The 19568-nt window shown below is 32.4% G+C and overlaps 2 protein-coding genes and 1 non-coding gene across 4 annotated transcripts; 1 reads left to right on the top strand and 2 right to left on the bottom strand.

Annotated features, from left to right (window-relative positions):
* Positions 1-1026: 1026 nt before the first annotated feature.
* Positions 1027-7028, top strand: LOC103854494 (root meristem growth factor 4-like). 2 transcript variants are annotated; one of them, XM_009131431.2, is made up of 5 exons: positions 1027-3077; positions 3232-3275; positions 3366-3555; positions 3892-3938; positions 4027-7028. In XM_009131431.2, the coding sequence occupies exons 1-5, from the start codon at positions 2990-2992 to the stop codon at positions 4189-4191; spliced, it is 534 nt and encodes a 177-aa protein (XP_009129679.1). In that variant the 5' UTR covers positions 1027-2989; the 3' UTR covers positions 4192-7028. The 2 variants fall into 2 exon arrangements, with proteins under 2 accessions (XP_009129679.1, XP_033141326.1); XM_033285435.1 differs by having other exon boundaries at positions 3892-3971.
* TRNAK-CUU lies at positions 4825-4897 on the bottom strand. The gene has a single exon. It is a non-coding gene; the product is annotated as a tRNA-Lys (tRNA).
* LOC103854493 (WAT1-related protein At3g30340-like) lies at positions 4940-7684 on the bottom strand. Its single transcript, XM_009131430.3, has 6 exons — positions 7491-7684; positions 7012-7074; positions 6814-6930; positions 6311-6710; positions 5773-5924; positions 4940-5288 (listed from the first exon to the last, which is right to left on the bottom strand). The coding sequence occupies exons 1-6, from the start codon at positions 7676-7678 to the stop codon at positions 5117-5119; spliced, it is 1092 nt and encodes a 363-aa protein (XP_009129678.1). The 5' UTR covers positions 7679-7684; the 3' UTR covers positions 4940-5116.
* Between the last annotated feature and the right edge of the window lie 11884 nt (positions 7685-19568).

The raw sequence follows: 19568 nt of genomic DNA, 5'->3' as shown, positions 1-19568 counted from the left end.
CCAGGGGAATGACCCACGTAAGTGGGGAACCCCTGGATTATCAAAAAAAAAAAAAAAAAAAAAAAAACATACTTTTACATATGTTCCTTCAACTCTTGATCCTTTAATTTTTTTTGATATGGGACTCTCAACGTATTTTTTTTGTGCTAAGACTCTTAACATATTCTTACACTAAATTTTTCACCCGCACATCCGTACGGGTAGATTTTCATTTTATAAATATATAACATATACCATCGCAAAACTTTCAAAGATATAATTTACATGTTAGTGTTATATATTGTGTAAATCTATAATGTTATTGATTATGTTTCTTATTCGATATTATTAATGTATAATGATTTGTTTTATGTATTTTACTTTACTATTAGTTGTTATTTTATATTAATATATTTTCGAGTTTGGTAATTCACAGTATGAAATAAACAAATTGAGAATCTCCTTCATTTTTTTATAATTTTTACAGACTGAATACAATATATTTTAAAATTTTATTTAGTTATACTATAGAACTGATATTTTCTTAGCATAATTTATATTTCTATGTTATTTATTTTAGTATATTGTGGGATTTTATAAATAAATACATTATAATAATACTATATTATTAATTATGAAATTAATCACTGCATTAATTAAAAAAAAAATTAAAATTTTATCAAGATTTTGTTAGATTGTTTCCAACATATTTTGTTATAAGTAAAAATAAAATTTAAATTTACAGTTAAATTTAAATTTATTAATATCTATGTAATTTATAATATTTTTTCAAAATGTTATATATTAAATAGATTAACTTAAATAATCAAATAGAGGTTATTGATGAAATAGACCTCGTATGAATTTTTTTATGATATTTCTTTTAATAAAGAAGATATATAATACAATTATAAAATTTGAAAATAGCATACAATTTTATTTTATTTTGTTTTATAATGAAATATTATTTAAATTAATGTATAATAGTATATATTATTAATTACGAAATTAATCAATAGTATTGATTTAAATAAAATATTTTAATTTTTAGAAAGATTTTGCTAGATTTTTTCTCAATATTTGGTTATAACTAAAAATAAAATTCAAATTTACAGTTAAAATTGATTTATTATTAGTATCTTTATATATTTAATAAATTAATATAAATAATTAAATAAATGTAATTAATAAAATAGACCTAATAAGGCTAGTATGACTTTTTATGGTATATAAAAATGGTACTTCTCTTTTAATAGAGAATATATGTTCCTTGAAATATACTTCAATCTTATCTCTTATCTCTCTAACCCTATAAAATATGAGGGTTGATATTTATCTTTTTTTCTAACTTAGCTTTCAAATTAAAAATGCAGAAGAAAAGAAAAAAGATACAAGCCATAAGCCAGTGTTTGATATTTATCTTGCCCTTTGGTTTTGTATAGCACACAAAGGAAAAAATCCGTGTGCCGGATTATTAGCTCCGAGGTACAACATCTATATATATAATAATTACGTTGTTGTGTCTGAAGTCTGAACTCTGGACTCTGGATACTGAAGATTCTCAATGATCCATCTTTTGTCTGTATCATATATTTTAACAAGGGAGCTCTAAATCGAACGTCATAAGTTCTTTAAATATGTGTAAGAAACATTTACAATATATACAAAATAAGTGGAAATCGATGTCAAAAAGGTTAGATATAAGTTTGAGGTTAGTTTCTTTTGACGGATTGTTAATGGAAAAAAAAAACAGACGGATTTCTTTTGGCTAGGGCTGGGCAAATAAACCGAACCCGAAAATCTGACCGAACTCGATCCGATAAAAATGAATCCGAACCGATTCGAACCCGACATAAATACCGAATGGGTCTTGTTTTATGGTATTTCTGGTTATGGGTATTATCCGAACCGAACCCGAAATTAAATGGATATCCGATAGAATCCGAAACATTCAAAATGCAAAAAAAGAACTTGTACCAAACATGATCTCAATTTCTGATATGTAGCTAAAATACACTAAGATATTATTAAACATCTACAATAACTATCTACTACATGAAGGTTGATGGTTGAAAGTGGCGGTTGAGGCTTGAAATGTTTAGATTTTGGTTTTATTTTTATTGAATAATTTTATTTTATTTTATGAGAACTTAATTTTTCGTTTTATGATTTCATTTATTGGTTTTCTTTCTATCAATAACAACGTATACCTTTCGTTGACTTTGAATGATCATGTTTGATGTTTTTTTCTTATTTCTGAATCGATTTTACGTATGTTTTGGTTACAAAATAGGTACAAATCAAGTACTTTAAATCCGAAGAACCGATTTTACTTGTTACAAAATATGTATAAATCAAGTACTTTAAAACCGAAGAACCGGTTGGAACCCAAAACCCGAAAGTATACCGGGTTGTACCGGTTCTTTGAATATTTACTAACTTCGATCCGAACCCGATAAAACCCGAACCGGTCCCGAACCGAATTTTTATGTAATCCGAATAGGGCTGATTTTGATAAACCCGAAAACTGAGACCCGATTTGACAAAACCGAAACCCGGTTGAGATCCTGAATGCCGAGGCCTACTTTTGGCCAACCGATCATTACTGAAACTTGAATGAAAGGGTTCGAGTTATGTTTCAAATTTATTGGCGAAACTTTAACCTATTACCTATTACTTACCCCAAAAAAAAAACTTTAACCTATGACACCATCAACTGATTTCTCTTTTTATATGTATCTTTGAAGGGCTAGCATAATGTATATAGTATATTATAATACAGATGCACCTAGAAGTACTAATATTCTTTTTGTTATTACTAGACGACAGAAACCTTGGCCTTTTGACTCGGGTCTTTACTCCCGTGAGACCAAATAAAAAAAAAAAATCAGAACTGTAACTAATCGTATTGAGCTCACTTCCCTCATATGTAGGTATCTCTTCTTCATTAACAACAACTAGAGAGAAGAGAGAGAGAAAAATATTTTGGAAGCATATATCTTTGATAATCATGATGAGATTCACAATCATAGCAGTAGCTTTCCTTATTATCATTCATGCCCTAAAAGACGACCATATCCTAGTCTATGCTCATGAAGGTGCCTTTACATAAAGATCCCTAATTTTACTTTTCTTTCGTTACCTTACTCTTATCTTGCATAATCATTGATTTTTTTTTCTGAAGATTAGCTTACTAAAATAGGACATTAATAACTTTCTTTTTGCACTATATCTCTCGATTTGTTTTGATAGGCGGAGATGCTGGTCATAAAAGTCTTGACTATCGTGGAGATAAAGTATAGGATTTTTTCATTAAATTATTTCTCAAATAATTTGTATATTTAAAATGAAATCAATCCATTATATCAATTTATCCACCATAACAGGATTCCCACGACTTCACCAGCACTGGAGCACCGAGGAAACTAAGGCCCGGGAGAACAATGAGAACCACAGTGGTAATAGCCGAGAAGGAGAAAGTAAGGGCGACGAATAATCATGATTTGAGTATAAAGATTTCATCAGGTGCATCAAAGCAATTGAAGGTGGAGCGAAAATTAGGGTTTCATAAGAGAAGTAAGAGTTCTTCATTTAAATGGAAACCCAAGAAGAAAAAACCTTCTGGTCGATTTGTAGCTTTCTATGATGATTATCGTGGACCAGCACGTCATCCTCCTAGACATAACCTATAATCACAACAGCGAAAATATATAGTTTGTAATATTTGTAGCATTTGTATATTTCCGTTAGTTAGTTTTATGTTTCTTATTTTTGGGTCAAAATTAGTTTTGAGTTTTGTACAAATAACACTTTTTCTATTCTTTATAAAAAATGAAATTCATGTTTCTTTATAATAATTAGTAAAGGTATTGAGCATGTCTTCATTCAAGATATGTTTTGGCTTTATTGCAGGAGAACATAAGAAGACCAATATATTGGCAGATCTTGGCACCACTAAGGTTGGTCTTGTAAAACCTTCTTTAAGATATTTAGTCTCTTCATTATTCCTACAGTATTAATAATTCAGTACATAATAAATATTGGCAGCATGTCGATGATCTCACCAACGGTAATAGCCTACAAAAAGGTGAACTATTTTCTTCAGCCAAGGATATGAAGAAACTTGCTCGACTGTTACGCAGTGATTATCCGATCCATAGTAAGCCTCGAGGAAAGCCTCCTGTCCATAACCGAGCTCCCGACAAGATTTAAGTGATTGTTGATCGGTCGAGAAGAATTTGAGTTATAATTAGAAGTATGATGATCAATTTTGTTAGAAAGGTACGTAGTTAACTATGTTGGTCCCAGTTTTGTTTCTGTGTATAGGGACTTATGTAATACAGTAACAATATAGCAAGCTAGGATTGAGGAGCGCTATCTTTTGTTTCTTGTTTTGAAATAAATTTGTGTACTTTAGGCTTTTTAATATCAAAGTTCTTACAGGGAGAAAGTACATGATTCAAAAAAGATAAGAGTCATAGAGAGTATTTACACACGAAGGTAGTTGGGATAATTTAGTCAATTCAAAAAGTAAAAACTGTTAAATAAACAATATCAATTAAAAGTAAAAAGGAAACTGTGTATAGGGACTTATGTAATACAGTAACAATATAGCAAGCTAGGATTGAGGAGCGCTATCTTTTGTTTCTTGTTTTTGAAATAAATTTGTGTACTTTAGGCTTTTTAATATCAAAGTTCTTACAGGGAGAAAGTACATGATTCAAAAAAGATAAGAGTCATAGAGAGTATTTACACACGAAGATAGTTGGGATTATTATTTAATTTAGTCAATTCAAAAAGTAAAAACTGTTAAATAAACAATATCAATTAAAAGTAAAAAGGAAACGCCCACCGTGGGGCTCGAACCCACGACCACAAGGTTAAGAGCCTTGCGCTCTACCAACTGAGCTAGACGGGCATTTGATAGTATTTCAAAATTAGTATATATAATGTTAACATATTAAAAACTAATTTAACTTTTCATTGGCAGATAAGAACGAAATCTGAACATATTTCATGTCTTTGTAACAGTTTTACGGTTACATTTTCGTTAATGTGACTTTTCTACTAACGTTAACTTAGTCGCCTTAGAGTTCTTTGACCACAAGCAAAAGAAATAATATATACTTCGAAGCAATTATTTTTCAGAAACTGGATGGGCAGCACCATTAAGTTCCTTTGGAGCTGTCCCGCAACCTTCAAGATCGAGATTTAAATGTTCTTGTTGGGTTACTGGTGCCGGCTTGTCCTTGCTTTTCCCCCATAAAAGTATATAAAGTCCCACGATGATGACCGTTGATCCTATCACACTTTTTGTCATGCCACATATCCGTTTCATTTGTCAGAAATAATTTGTAACCAAAATAAAATAACTGATTCATGAATATCTGTTAGGCGAGAGAAAATCATATAAAACATTTCTCAGTCTCCATATTAAAGGTCTTGATAAGTTTCCAATAATATTCTCCAAAGTTAATAATGTTTCAACTTATGTTATGCAGTACGATTTATGCATCAATTTAGTTTAACTCCAGTACACTGCATTCAAAGGATACTTCAGGCAGATGAAAGGGTCTCTTTACTTTTTAGTGTAGGCATATTCTATGCAAGTCAATGAATCCATTTAAATATGTATTACGCAACACTGTATTTATATATGATGCGTTTGAACCAATGCAATTTTAAAATCGTTTGTTTGTACGTACGTTGAAATTAAATTATTAAATCCATAAATCATAAAATAACATCATTAAATATATATATAAATAAAGTAGAAAGAAAATCGTAGGTTACCTTCCGCAGTAAATTTGCTCATGAAGAAAAGAGAAGCTGAAAAAGGCAGCAAAGACTTGAATCAAAGGGATGAAACTCGACGTGAAAACTGGACCTCTTTGCTGGAGACACCACGACACTCCAACGTAGCACAATCCTGATCCCACTATACCCTATACATGTACCGATCATAGTTGGGAAATATATAAGCATATATTTTACTTTAGAAAGATTTCATAAAATCACAATTTCTAGTAATTTTTTACAAGTAAAATTTGATACCAAATGTCAAATGCAAACAAAAATTCATTTTGATTTCGCCTCCTTTGCAACTTGTATAATATTTTTAATAGATAGAATTTCTAGGTGCATATAGTCCGCACATTTCCTTTGTAGATTAAAAGATCATTCACAACGGAATTTGATGAGTTTTAACCAATATACCAAATCGTCACTGGTAATCTTGATTACATGTAAAAGCATTAAGCTTAAGGCACATAATGAATCAGACAGAATAGATTTGGTAGGCAAAGTATATAGTAAATGTGATTTTGCTTACCGAATAAAGTAGAGACAAAACTTGGAACCTCTCTTTAAGGACCCACATGGATATGCTTCTCTCCGAGATCAAACTCAGCAAAGCGGATTGGATCACACCAAAAAAAGAGAGTATCGTGGTGCTCGTGTATTTGCACGGATAAGTTTGGCATATTTTTCCTTGAACGATGAACCATAATGACCATATTAAGATTGATATGATCAGCATGACCGAGCCCACTGCCCACTTTTGAGTTACTGAAGTAGTTGAACCATTTGACGTTTGTGTATGCATTTGAGCGTTTTGTCGAGTTAATGCGGGTCCTTTATACAGTGTAAGCACCAAAGCTCCACAAACGCAAATCATTGTGCCCAACACTTTGGCTCTTCCTATGTTGCTCTTGATGTTCAACGTCTCTTGCCTAATCATTCATCATTTGGTTATATTGTATAATAATTAATAAATAGTTAGAGAATAGAAGAAGCCAAATAGTGTAGAACTGTGTTTTGATCGATTTTCGTTACCTAAAAACGAGAGCCAAAGCAAAAGTGACTGAAGGAACCATGTTGCTAAACGCTAAGGCGAAAGTAGAAGATGTATTATGTAGTCCAACAAGAAAGAAGTATTGCACCAAACTTGTCCTGCCAATTTGTAAATGATAAAAAAATTTAGACAATCTTTTATAAGCCGTTATTGCTGAAAGTATATCAAGAGAATCTTACCCGAGAAGAGCGCTAAAGAAAAGTGAACACAAGATCCTACCCGTGAGTTTTGGCCTGTTATGTCTGCAAAAATAAAACAAAATTTTGTTTTTGTTGATATGCCTTAAATATGGTGTGATAAAAAAATTTCTATAGACGTTGTCAGTTGACGAACCACTTTTTTTCTTCTAGGTATCATCTATTTCCGTGTTATTTTCTTGCATCCTTTATAACAGTTTTCTTTCTAATTGAATACGAACACACATATATATATATATATTCTTACAAAAAGATTACAGATTAACACTTGTTAACTTTATACTACGAAAAAGACAACTTCAAAGATCTGAACTAGCTAATCAACAACCCAAGAAAAGATTGGATGAATTATTTGAATTTTCAAAACGCAGAAGACATGTGACTAGACTCATGAAGCTGTAAATGGTCATTTATCGAAATATGCAAGTAGATATATCATAATTACAGATAAAAACACATACCTTTCCAAGAAAATTGCAAATGGTATCAAGAACAGAGTTCCCGCGGCAAGTCGGTAAGTGGTCGCAACCATACGGTTAATTCCTTGATCAAGCATCTTCTTGAACACAACATTTACAACGCTTAGCGCAATGTTGATTATCGACATCATAAACACAGCTTTCCATAGTTTCGCATCAAACTTCACCATAATTAATTATGTGTATCACAGTATGTGTGCGTGTATGTATATAGATATATGTAGACAGTTGTCTTTATGTAGTTTTCAGAAGTTGGTATGAAATAAAAAGTTTGATGAGGGTGTGACTATATATCGTGACTTAATGCTAAGAATCGTATAATAATCGCATTTTTCTTTAACTAATTATGCTTTTGAACTTGGCTTTTTGGTCATTGTTACGTTCAACTAGTCATGACCAGAAGGAAAGAGAGAGAGAGGAGAAGAAAAAGTTGATTAATTAATTGAAACTCTCGTAGTCTCCAATCTCCATTATCACAACGTGACATCATATTCCAATTCACTATACATATAGAAACTGTTGACCTAAACTTGAGATAACTTGGGATATAAGCTATCCTAATGAGATTAGGATTAGAATAGATTGAGAGTTATCTATAAGATGTGTTTCCTATTGAGAATAAGAATATATAAGTGTTATATAAGGAGATGTTAATTGTGTGGCATAACTTGTGAGTTTGAGTTTGAGAAAGCTATTAATAAAGTGAGTACTTTATATTTGCTTGTGTTATACATTCTTGGATATTGGTTCTTACGATTCAATAATTGGTATCATAGCACTACTATTGAAATCGTCAAACATCCGAGAAAGTTTGTGAGAAGAAAGAAACATGGGGGATAAAGATATTGTCGTATCTACAAGCAAGCCAAGAGAGAGTAGCCATTCAACCATCCAATGCCCAATGCTTACTACCACAAACTATACAGTTTGGAGCATGAGGATGAAGGTGGCTCTCAAAGTGCACAAAGTATGGGAAGTGATTGAGCCAGGCGCAGAAGAAGAAGAGAAGAACGATTTAGCCAGAGCTCTACTATTTCAGTCCATACCAGAAAGCTTGGTCTTGCAGATAGGTAATCTTGATACCTCGAAGGAAGTATGGGAAGCAATAAAATCAAGGAACGTGAGAGTTGAAAGAGTCCGAGAGGCTAGACTACAGACACTGATGGATGAGTTCAACCGGGTCAAGATGAAAGAGACAGATACCATTGATGAGTTCTCTGGTAAACTTTCAGATATATCTGCAAAATCATCATCCTTAGGAGAGATCATCGAAGAACCAAGGATGGTAAAGAAATTCTTGAGTAGTCTCCCAAGAAGGAAGTTCATACACGTCATAGCGGCTCTTGAACAGGTTCTCAACCTCAATACCACGAGCTATGAGGACATTGTTGGGCGTCTAAAGGCTTATGAAGAGCGAGTCAAAAAAGAAGACACTCAAAACGATCAAGGTAAACTTATGTATGCTACCCTTGACTCTCAAGACGCTCAAGATGGTCCTGGTAGAGGAAAAGGACGTGGAGGACGTTTTAATAGAGGGAGAGGACGTGGCAGATGGAACAACCAACGGGACTGGAAGGAAGGAAGAGATACAACGAGGGTTGTGTGCTTCCGATGTGATAAAACGGGTCACTATGCTTATAATTGTCCTGATAGACTTCTCAAGCTACAAGAAGTTCATGAGACCAAGAATGAGAGTACGCGTGAAGCAGAGGAGCTGATGATGCACGAGATTGTGTATCTCAATGAGGAGAAAGTGATACCAAAAGACATAACGACAAGAGATGATGGAGACAACATGTGGTATCTAGACAATAGGGCAAGTAACCACATGTCTGGAAACAGAGAATACTTCTCAAGTCTTGATGAAAGGATCACAGGTAAAGTGAGGTTTGGTGATGACTCTCGCATTGATATTAGAGGAAAGGGTTCAATACTTTTTATTGATAAAGAGGGTAAGAGGAAGGTACTAGCGAGTGTTTACTATATACCAGAGCTACGAAGTAATATCATCAGTTTGGGACAAGCCACTGAGTCCGGATGCGACGTAAGAATGAAAGGAAACTATCTTACCTTACTTGACCGAGATGGAAACCTATTAGTAAGAGCAGTTAGGTCGAAGAACCGACTATATAAGGTAGCCATGGAAGTTGATAAGTGTAAAATAAAATGTCTCAAAGTCTCCTGTGATGGCGTCTCTGCTACTTGGCATGCAAGACTAGGACATGTTGGCTTAGAAACGATGAAAACAATGATCAACAGAGATATTGTCATAGGCATACCTCACATAACCGTCGATAGGGAGACATGTGAATCATGCCTGATGGGTAAACAAACGAGACAGTCTTTTCCAAAGGCAACACTCTATCGAGCTAAGCAAGCACTTGAGCTCATTCACGGAGACCTCTGCGGACTGATATCTCCACCAACAGCAGCAAAGAAAAGGTATGTGTTCGTACTGATTGATGATCACACGTGATACATGTGGACAATTCTGTTAAGAGAAAAGAGTGAGGCACTTGAAAGCTTTAAAAGGTTCAAGAAGAGTGTTGAGCAAGAAACAGGCAACACAATCAAAACACTTCGTACAGATAGGGGTGGAAAGTTTTGCTCAAACGAGTTTCAAGTATTCTGCGACAATCACGGTATAAAGCGTCACCTTACTGCTCCATACTCTCCTCAGCAAAACGGAGTCGTCGAAAGAAGAAATCGAACTCTCATGGAGATGACAAGAAGCATTATGAAGCACATGGATGTACCTAACTACCTGTGGGGAGAAGCAGTAAGACACTCGACCTATTTGATCAATAGAGTCGCAACTAGAACCTTGCCAGGAGTGACTCCATACGAAAGTTTTAAAAACAAGAAACCGAATGTTCAACATCTTCGCGTGTTTGGCTGCGTCTTCTATGCAAGGAACGAGACACCGCACCTAAGGAAGCTAGATGATAGAACAAAAGCACTGGTGCATCTAGGGATTGAGCTGGGATCAAAAGCCTACCGTCTTTACAATTCCACAAATCGACAAATTATCGTTAGCCGGGACGTGATCTTTGATGAGTACAAACGATGGAAGTGGAAAACAATTAGAGAGGAGACTTCTGAGCCTTGCTCAATCACGTTTGACGTTCAACATGGTGGAGAAGAAGAACATAAGAACGAAGAAGGGAATGAGGAGCCAAGTGAGGAAGATGAGGTTCCGAGTGATGAAGAAGAACATGAGGAAGAGGAGATGATCGTGAGAAGATCAGAGAGAGTTAGTACAAAACCAAAGTACTTAGATGATTACGTTCTTCTGATGGAAGAACTTGAGACAGAGTGAATTCTTCTTATGATCAACGAAGAACCATGGGATTGGAATGAGGCAAAAAGAGAGAAAGTGTGGAGGCTTGCGTGCGAAGATGAGATAACATCTATAAAGAAAAACAGAACATGGTCCCTAGTTGATTTGCCGTATGGATGCAAGGCTATTGGTTTAAAATGGGTCTTCAAGTTGAAGCGCAATGCTGATGGAAGTATCAACAAGCACAAGGCTAGGCTTGTAGCAAAAGGTTATGTGCAGCGAGAAGGTATTGATTTTGAGGAAGTGTTTGCTCCCGTTGCAAGGCTAGAAACTGTGAGAGCCATAATTGCATTAGCGGCATCAAATAGTTGGAAGATACATCACCTCGATGTAAAAACGGCGTTCCTTCACGGCGAGCTAGAAGAAGAAGTCTTTGTGTCACAACCAGAAGGATTCAAGGTCAAAGGAAAAGAGGATAAGGTGTATAAACTACACAAAGCTCTCTATGGATTCAAGCAAGCCCCAAGGGCTTGGAGCATCAAGCTTAACTCTATCTTAAAGGAACTTGGATTCGTTAAATGTTCTAAAGAGCCATCACTGTTTAGGAGGATAACGAACGGATCTCTCTTGCTGGTAGCAGTGTATGTTGATGACTTACTTGTCACAGGGTCAAGAGTTGAGGATATACAAGCGTTCAAGCTGGAGATGGAAACTAAATTCGAGATGAGTGATTTCGGACCTCTACATTACTACCTTGGAATTGAAGTAATTCAAGGAAAGGATGGAATAATCTTGAGACAAGAAAGATACGCGACCAGAATATTAGAGGAAGCAGGAATGAGTGAGTGCAATAATGTGCATATACCGATGGATGCTGGCTTGAAGTTATCGAAAGCACCACATGAGGAATCGATCAATGAGAAAGAGTTCAGGAGAAGCATCGGTTGTCTAAGGTACTTGATCCATACTCGACCCGATCTCTCGCATTGTGTTGGAGTGTTAAGTCGTTACATGCACGATCCAAAGATCTCACATGGAGCTGCGTTGAAACAAGTGATGCGTTACTTGAAAGGGACAGTGTCACTCGGTCTCTACTACAAAAACGATGGCAAGAAAGACGTTGAACTTATGGGCTACAGTGATAGCAGTTACAACTCTGATCCGGACGATGGCAAGAGCACAACGGGACACATATTCTATCTAAATGGAAGTCCAATCACCTGGTGTTTACAGAAACAAGAGATTGTCGCTCTGTCCTCTTGTGAAGCAGAATTTATGGCGGCTACAGAGACAGCAAAGCAAGCCATCTGGTTACAAGATCTACTTAGGAAAATCACTGAAGGAGCAATAGCAAAGGCAGTAATACGCATTGACAACAAATCAGCCATTGCATTGACTAAAAATCCAGTCTTCTATGGCCGTAGTAAACATATACACTCGAGATTCCATTTTATAAGGGAGTGCGTTGAAGATGGGTTAGTAGCTGTGGAACATGTAGCAGGAGTAAAGCAAAAGGCCGACATGCTCACAAAGCCTCTCGGAATAAATAAGTTTAAAGAGATGCGAAGTCTTGTTGGGATTCAAGATGTATCAAATGAGGTTCTCAAGCTTAAGGGGAAGAATGTTGACCTAAGCTTGAGATAATTTGAAATATAAGCTATCCTAATGAGATTAGGATTAGAATAGATTGAAAGTTATCTATAAGATGTGTTTCCTATTGAGAATAGGAATATATAAGTGTTATATAAGGAGATGCTAATTGTGTGGCATAACTTGTGAGTTTGAGTTTGAGAAAGCTATTAATAAAGTGAGTACTTTATATTTGCTTGGGTTATACATTCTTGGATATTGGTTCTTATGATTCAATCGAAACAACTTGGTTATGAACATAAATATTTTGGTAATGTTTTTAATAGGTAACAACTTGCCGTCTATCGTATAGAGTATCCAATTCTTATTGATAATATGTTGTGTTGTGTACAACTAACAACATGATTTTAGTTACGAGTTATATATTTATAAACAAAATGTTAAATTACAGAAGCTCGCACCATTAATTTAATATTACGTATGTGTTGTCAAAAAAGTTTACATATGCTTATACTCATTAGCAATATTAAAAAACTACATGAAATTGTGAATTTGTAAAATAAAAGAAACCTAACAATATATAGTTGTTACAATGATCTTAAAGAAAACAGATATCTAATCAGGCACTAAAAAGCATCTATGCGAGTATGCGACCAGCGACCAGCGACCAGCGACCAACACGCACGTTTTAATTTGATTGAATTTAGTTTAGCTTTATGTAGAGCCCATAGCTGAATGCCGTAGTTTGGAATATAGGAATGTCGTTTGGCTTATTGAATAATTGTGTTACTTTCCATTATTCTGATTGTATATTTGTTAATAATATGCATTATACGAACTTAAAATTCAATTAAAATAGTGACAACACTAATACAAAAAAAAACCATAGTAAGAAAACTAGTTTATTATTGAAACTCTTTATTATTCTGCACACATTTGTAAAAAAAAATATTTAAGATAAAGGGTTTGAAGATATTTCATTTAAATCTGCACACATTTGTAAGAAACAATGATAAAACTATAAATATTAGTAATTCGTTGATAGTATTGTTTTAGTACTATCAAAATTTATTTTTAAAATTAGTTGAAATTTTGACTCTAGTCAAAATAATTTCTTAGCGAAATATATCTTTGGAGTCCAAAGTTTGGACTTTTTGGGGGCCATTTTAGACTACTAAAGTTGGCTTGTTTGGCATAAAAGGAAAGACAACCATTGATTTCGATAAAAGGTAGCGATTTGATCAGACAATAAGAAGCATAAATACTTCGTAAATTAATGAAAATAGAGAATTTGTACTCCCTACACACAACATATTCCCTATTTGCACTCCATACCCTATTTCCCCCCTTTTTTTTTCCCCCCATCATCACCTTTTTCCCTCAACTCTATGGTATCTCACTTCTTTTTGTATATTGAGCTAATTTACTCTTGAAAATATATATATTATTTATTTAATAGTACCATATATTATAAAAATAATATTTGACAAGATTTTCAAAATGTTAATGGAGATAAGAACAATGCGTCCAATCCTGTCTCAATGTGTGATTCTTTTGCTTAGCTCTAAGTATCTTCCATTTGTTTATTTCAATTCGTTTCCTTTACGTTTCTTGACATCCAAGATTGGTAATATCCGAATTTACTTAGCGTTTAAAACATTCACAATAGATTTTGATCTGCGATTAGAAAACACAGATTTGTTTTTCATTTCTTATCCAAAACTGATTTAAAAACTACCTTTATTTTTTTGAATCAAAACAATTGAGTTTTTACGTTTTTATTATTATTATTTTCTTCTTCAAAATATAGTATTTATTCGAAATAGATTTAAAAAATGATATACATGATTTAATAGTATATATATTATATTGAAAAATAGTGTGTTCTCATTACCAAATGTAGTAATGATATGAATTATCTATTTTAAACTGAAAATGAAATTTTCTTGTCATATATTTATATCATAGTTCTCATCATCAGTCTATACTTTTTTATCCCTATTCGATTAAGAGGCTACGACTATATTTGAAAGCGCATATATTTTTTTGTCGAACCATTTTGATAAAATTTGCATAAATTTATAAATTTTTATTAGAAAACAAATAATTTAAAAGTTGTTTTATAATAATGTTTGAATTTTAAGAAGTGATTTTATATCCGACTCAAATTCGTTGTTGAACCTGTAGACCCAGTACCTTGTATATAATTTGGTTCTGATTTAGTGAAAAGTTTGTTAATTAAAAATCCGATAGAACACAGTAACAACGAAACACTTGCTATTAACCATCAGATAAAACACAAAATATCTTTAATATTTTATTATTTCTAAATACTCACAATTGCATATCAATATTATGTACAACATGACATAGTAAATAATATTTTTTAAATTTTTGTGTATATACTCATTTTCGATCGTTAAATAATATTATACATGAAAAATAATATTCAAATATGTATATGATAAATGGTGTAGGATAAAAGGTTTTGGTTTGTATTGAAAATATGCATAATATTCGGATGATCTATTTTGAATAATGATACATAGATTTAAGAAAATGATATTTTGATGTCATTATGTATGTTCATTTATATAGGGTTCATAATATTTGTAGGTCCAATATTTAGATTTAGAATATTTATATTAAATGTAAGATTATCATATCTTATATATATATATGTAGGCTCAATAGTTATTAATCTATTTCAGTGTATCTGTAAACCCAAAACTAAAGACACCAATAATAAATTTTTGTAATCCCTTTGAAATATAAGTATTTTTGGCAAATTTGCAATTCTCATTAATGATATAAATTAGGAGTGAACTTGTGTTTAATAGTATTGATGCTCACGAAAAAATAACTTTTACAAAATTATATTGAAACAAAACATAAATTTTATTATAGGGTGTGAATGGTGACCAAAAACCCACGAAGAATAATGTAACAACCATTCACAATGAATAGTTTTTTCTTCTCATTCGCTACTATTTATTTTTGTAGAAAAATAAAAAATAAAATTACTTTTTGTTAAATTTGAGATGTAACAACCATTTCTTTTCATTCATATAATTTTATTTCTTTATGTTTTTTTTCTATTCGTTTTTCTTATTTCAAGAAGAATGATGACCAGTCTGACCATTAATGTCGCCGGTATTATTATTATTTTCTAATAACTTTTGACTTTGTCATTTAATTAACACCTTTCAAGTTTTGTTATTTCATTAATTGGCTCATATACTGTTTCTGCTTTTGCTCTATGGAGGATACCGTCGCATCATAACATATCCGATATGCATAACTATCTTATTTAATTATTTGTTTCAGTTGCCTATATACATTATTAATTTCAACCATCCATTTCATCCCTCTATTCGATCCTTCAACCTTTCTAAATCTACATATCAAAACTTAAAAGTCACTTCTGAATCCTGATGCTTTTATCACATTTTCAAACATATGTAAGTTGTTCGGATTTTATAATTAAGACCTAACTAGACACAAAGTATATGCACCTTTTGGCACTCGTGGCAGCGCGATAATATCCATTTCCCACCCTTCAAATGTTTGCAGATTCTCTTCAAATAAAATTTCTTAATTTTAAACGTGATATAATATAGGGAAATACTCTAGGATAGCACTAAAAAAGTTTCTATCACAAATATAAACTCTAAAAATCAAAATGACCAAAATATTTTATTAAAGAGGTAAATATATACTTATATTCCTAGGGTTAACTAATCCAAACCTTAGACCATTTCCATCCCCACTCCATAATTTACTGCAAAATGGAGTAAAAAATAGAGAAACGAAGAAACAAAAAAATGATTACTCCATAAATAGAGTGATTTTTTATCAATACTATTAAAAGAGAAGGAATGCCTAAAAATCTACCTATGAAAGTTGTTTGGACCCTTTCCTTTTATTATATTTTGGTATTTCCCTATATATTATAACAATATGTGACCATCATCAAAATTTTAAAATGAAAAACAAACACATCTCGATAAAGAATATATGGAGAATATGCTAATGACTATTATTTTACCAAATACAGGAGAAGTTAGATGTTTAAGATTTTAATGCTCTTCCGTCGTATAGCCAAAGGGAATAAAAAGCCCATTAAAGTTTATTGATAATTGTATTTGTACCTCTCAAACCAATTAAACCAATAAAACATGTTTCATCATTTGGCAACATTACCAATCTCTGCATAATTGGGTTCATATAAAAATGTCAACCAAGAGTGTAAAATCAAGGAAATTCAATTTTGTGGAATATCAGGAAATTCAATTTGTTCGAATAAAAACATTAAATGATTTGTATAATTTTAAATAAAAAATATCTGATATTTTGGGTATTTCAATTTTGGGTAATATCGAATAAAAATATCTGATATTTTGAATAAAAAATATTAGGGTATTTCAATTTTGGGTAATTTGGTTTATAAATAGTAGTTTTTAGATATTTGGTTATTTAGAAATCAAATATAATTATTATTTATTGGTATATAATTTGTATTTTAAAACTCAGGTACCCATTTGGTTCTATGTTCGGTTTTAATTTTTGGCTTCAGAGATATCATATCTGTTGGGTTATTTATGAAATTAATTTCAATTTTGGTTTTGGGTTTTTCTGTTTGATATGGTTCGGTGCATGGTTCTATGTAAATGTACCTAGACCTATACACTATTTTTTATTGAAATTTAGTTTTAAAAAATATTTAATTTCGAAAACAAACCCGCGCTTTCTAAACGCGGGTTAAAATCTAGTTGTTTGTTAATACTCCATTTTTCACTCCATATTTGGAGTAAATTATGGAGTTGGGATGGAGATGTCCATAGGGTTTAGAGTTAAGTTAAGGGGTGGGGATTTGGGCTGGAAGTTTAAAATTTTATAAAATAGAAAATAAATATTAAAAAATTAAAAATAAAAATTTTAAAAATAGTTTCAAAAAGTATTTTCGAATTACAAAAAGAAAATTTGAAAAAAAATTAAAAAAAAAGTTTTTCGAAAAAACAAATAAAAAAAAACTTTATAAAAAAAGTTCAAATTTGAAAACATATAATCTAAACCTATAAAAAAATTTATTTTTTTATTTTTTTATTTTTTATTTATATCTAGGGTATTAGTATCTTTTTTTTATTTAAATGAAATATTTTTATCATTTTTTCCTTGTATTCTATTTTTGTGACCAAAACTTATGTCTATTTATGAGAATTTCCCTATAGTATATATACTCTAACCATCATTTCATAAATCGTATTCTGACCAGTATGCATCTATCAAAATGTTTTACACAAGAATAAAAGAAAACTGTTTTAGCGACACTTTTTTTTTCGTCAAACAAATACTAAGGGTTCATTACAGAAGATCCAGAAACAGATTGGGCTAAGGCCACTTAGCTAAAGTATCCGCTACTCGGTTTTCGTTACGTGGGATGAAAGAGAACGATAATCGGAGAAATCAGACAAGATTTGTTGAATGTCTTGAAGGATACCAAAGATTTTTCTGGTCTGCGTGTTGCTATTAATAGCTCTAGTGAGCAGGGGCGAAGCCAGACAGATATTTCAACGGGTGCACATCTGGTATAGTTAAAATAAATGCTAAAAGGGACATCGAATTCGAAACATCAATGGGTGCTCAAGAACACTCTAACCATCTTTCCTAGCTGATCTTTTTGTAAATTTACATACTAAATTCAAAATATCAATAAAATTAGGGGTGCATGTACCACCATTGGTCATGCACTGACTAATGCCCCTGCTAATGAGTGTTTGATTGTCAGAGGCAATCTTGAAGTTCTAGAACCCAAATGTCGTCGCCTTGATAAAATATGATTGTTTATACAAGTTTTTATAAAGTTAAAGTTTAATTAAAAATATGAAATGTTTTCATATTTAAGAATAGAGAAAACATTATATTTCATTCATATAGATTTTTCCCATTATTTAGAAAAGAAAAAAACAGTTATAAAAACCCTGAACTTTTAAATTTAAGCAAGAAAAAACTTTCAATTAAAATTTGAGCCATTAAAATTCTACTTTTTTAATATTGATTGTTTTAACTCTCAATTTATGTTGACATATCTATTTTAAAAAAATCTAATTATTAGTCAACAGTTAAATTTGATTAAAATTTTTAACACCGTTAAATATGGTATTAGCCGATATCCAACTTATTCAGAAAAAGGAAAAGTTCATTTTTATGTTCACTAAAAAGTAAAAAAAAGGATATAACATCTGAAAATTCAAATTCCACGCTTTTTTTTTGTTGGATAATATTTTCGTTCAAAAGAATATATTGAAAAAAAAATTGCATGACTAACGGTAATATTGAGATCCTCGTTTCGGTCCGTATCTTCTATATAACAACTAATCATATCGTTCGAGTTTCATCATCATCGCTCTCTCTCTCTCTCGATTCGGCGAAACGCGTATTCAGTTCTAATAATCAGATTCGTTCTCTTCGATGGCTGATACCTCCGTCTCCGTGCCCAAATCCGTCTATGATTACGTTTGATTTTTCTTTTTGGTTGATTCAATTCAAAGGTTGTAAATTGAATCGCGGTTGCTTCTCTCCGTGGTGGTAAAGTTTCATATTTTCAGTTTCGTAATCTAATAAGTTCCTTCGTTATTTTCTTTCCTATACTTGAATCGATCCTACAGTGGCATGACAAAATTGGAACTGTATCACAAGTACAAAGATCATGATGAGTTCACCACTTGCTTGTTTGTTTGTTAAGTAAACCATATACATAGATGACAATTGTAGTTTTTTTTTATTTATTTGTCATAATGTGTTTAGTTTTTGAGATCCCTGTAACCAATTTGGTAAAATCAAGAACCTGGTTATAATGAAGAACTTTGTACCCGTATCAAGGCTGATGAGTACCCCTCTATTCATATTGGACTTGATTTATGCATTGCAGGTTGATGGTGACACACGCGGCTGCTCCAAGCGAAGACGGGATTGGCTTGGCTTTTTGGAGACGGAATCAAGATGGAATTGTTATTGACCAACACTACTTCCATTGAGGTAAATTCGGTGCATGTTACAAACTGTTTCTGATCGTACGACGGTGGAGAGACGCTTAAAGCTTGATCAACCTCCGTATCTTGTGGTAACGTTTTTTTAACCCGATTCTGCTTTCTTTTTGGAGTTTTTGTTTTGTTTTTTTGGTGATTCTG

This window comes from Brassica rapa, chromosome A02, assembly GCF_000309985.2.
Source record: "Brassica rapa cultivar Chiifu-401-42 chromosome A02, CAAS_Brap_v3.01, whole genome shotgun sequence".
In the NCBI taxonomy this organism is placed as follows: Eukaryota; Viridiplantae; Streptophyta; class Magnoliopsida; order Brassicales; family Brassicaceae; genus Brassica; species Brassica rapa.
This window is presented reverse-complemented; position numbering and strand designations above follow the sequence as displayed.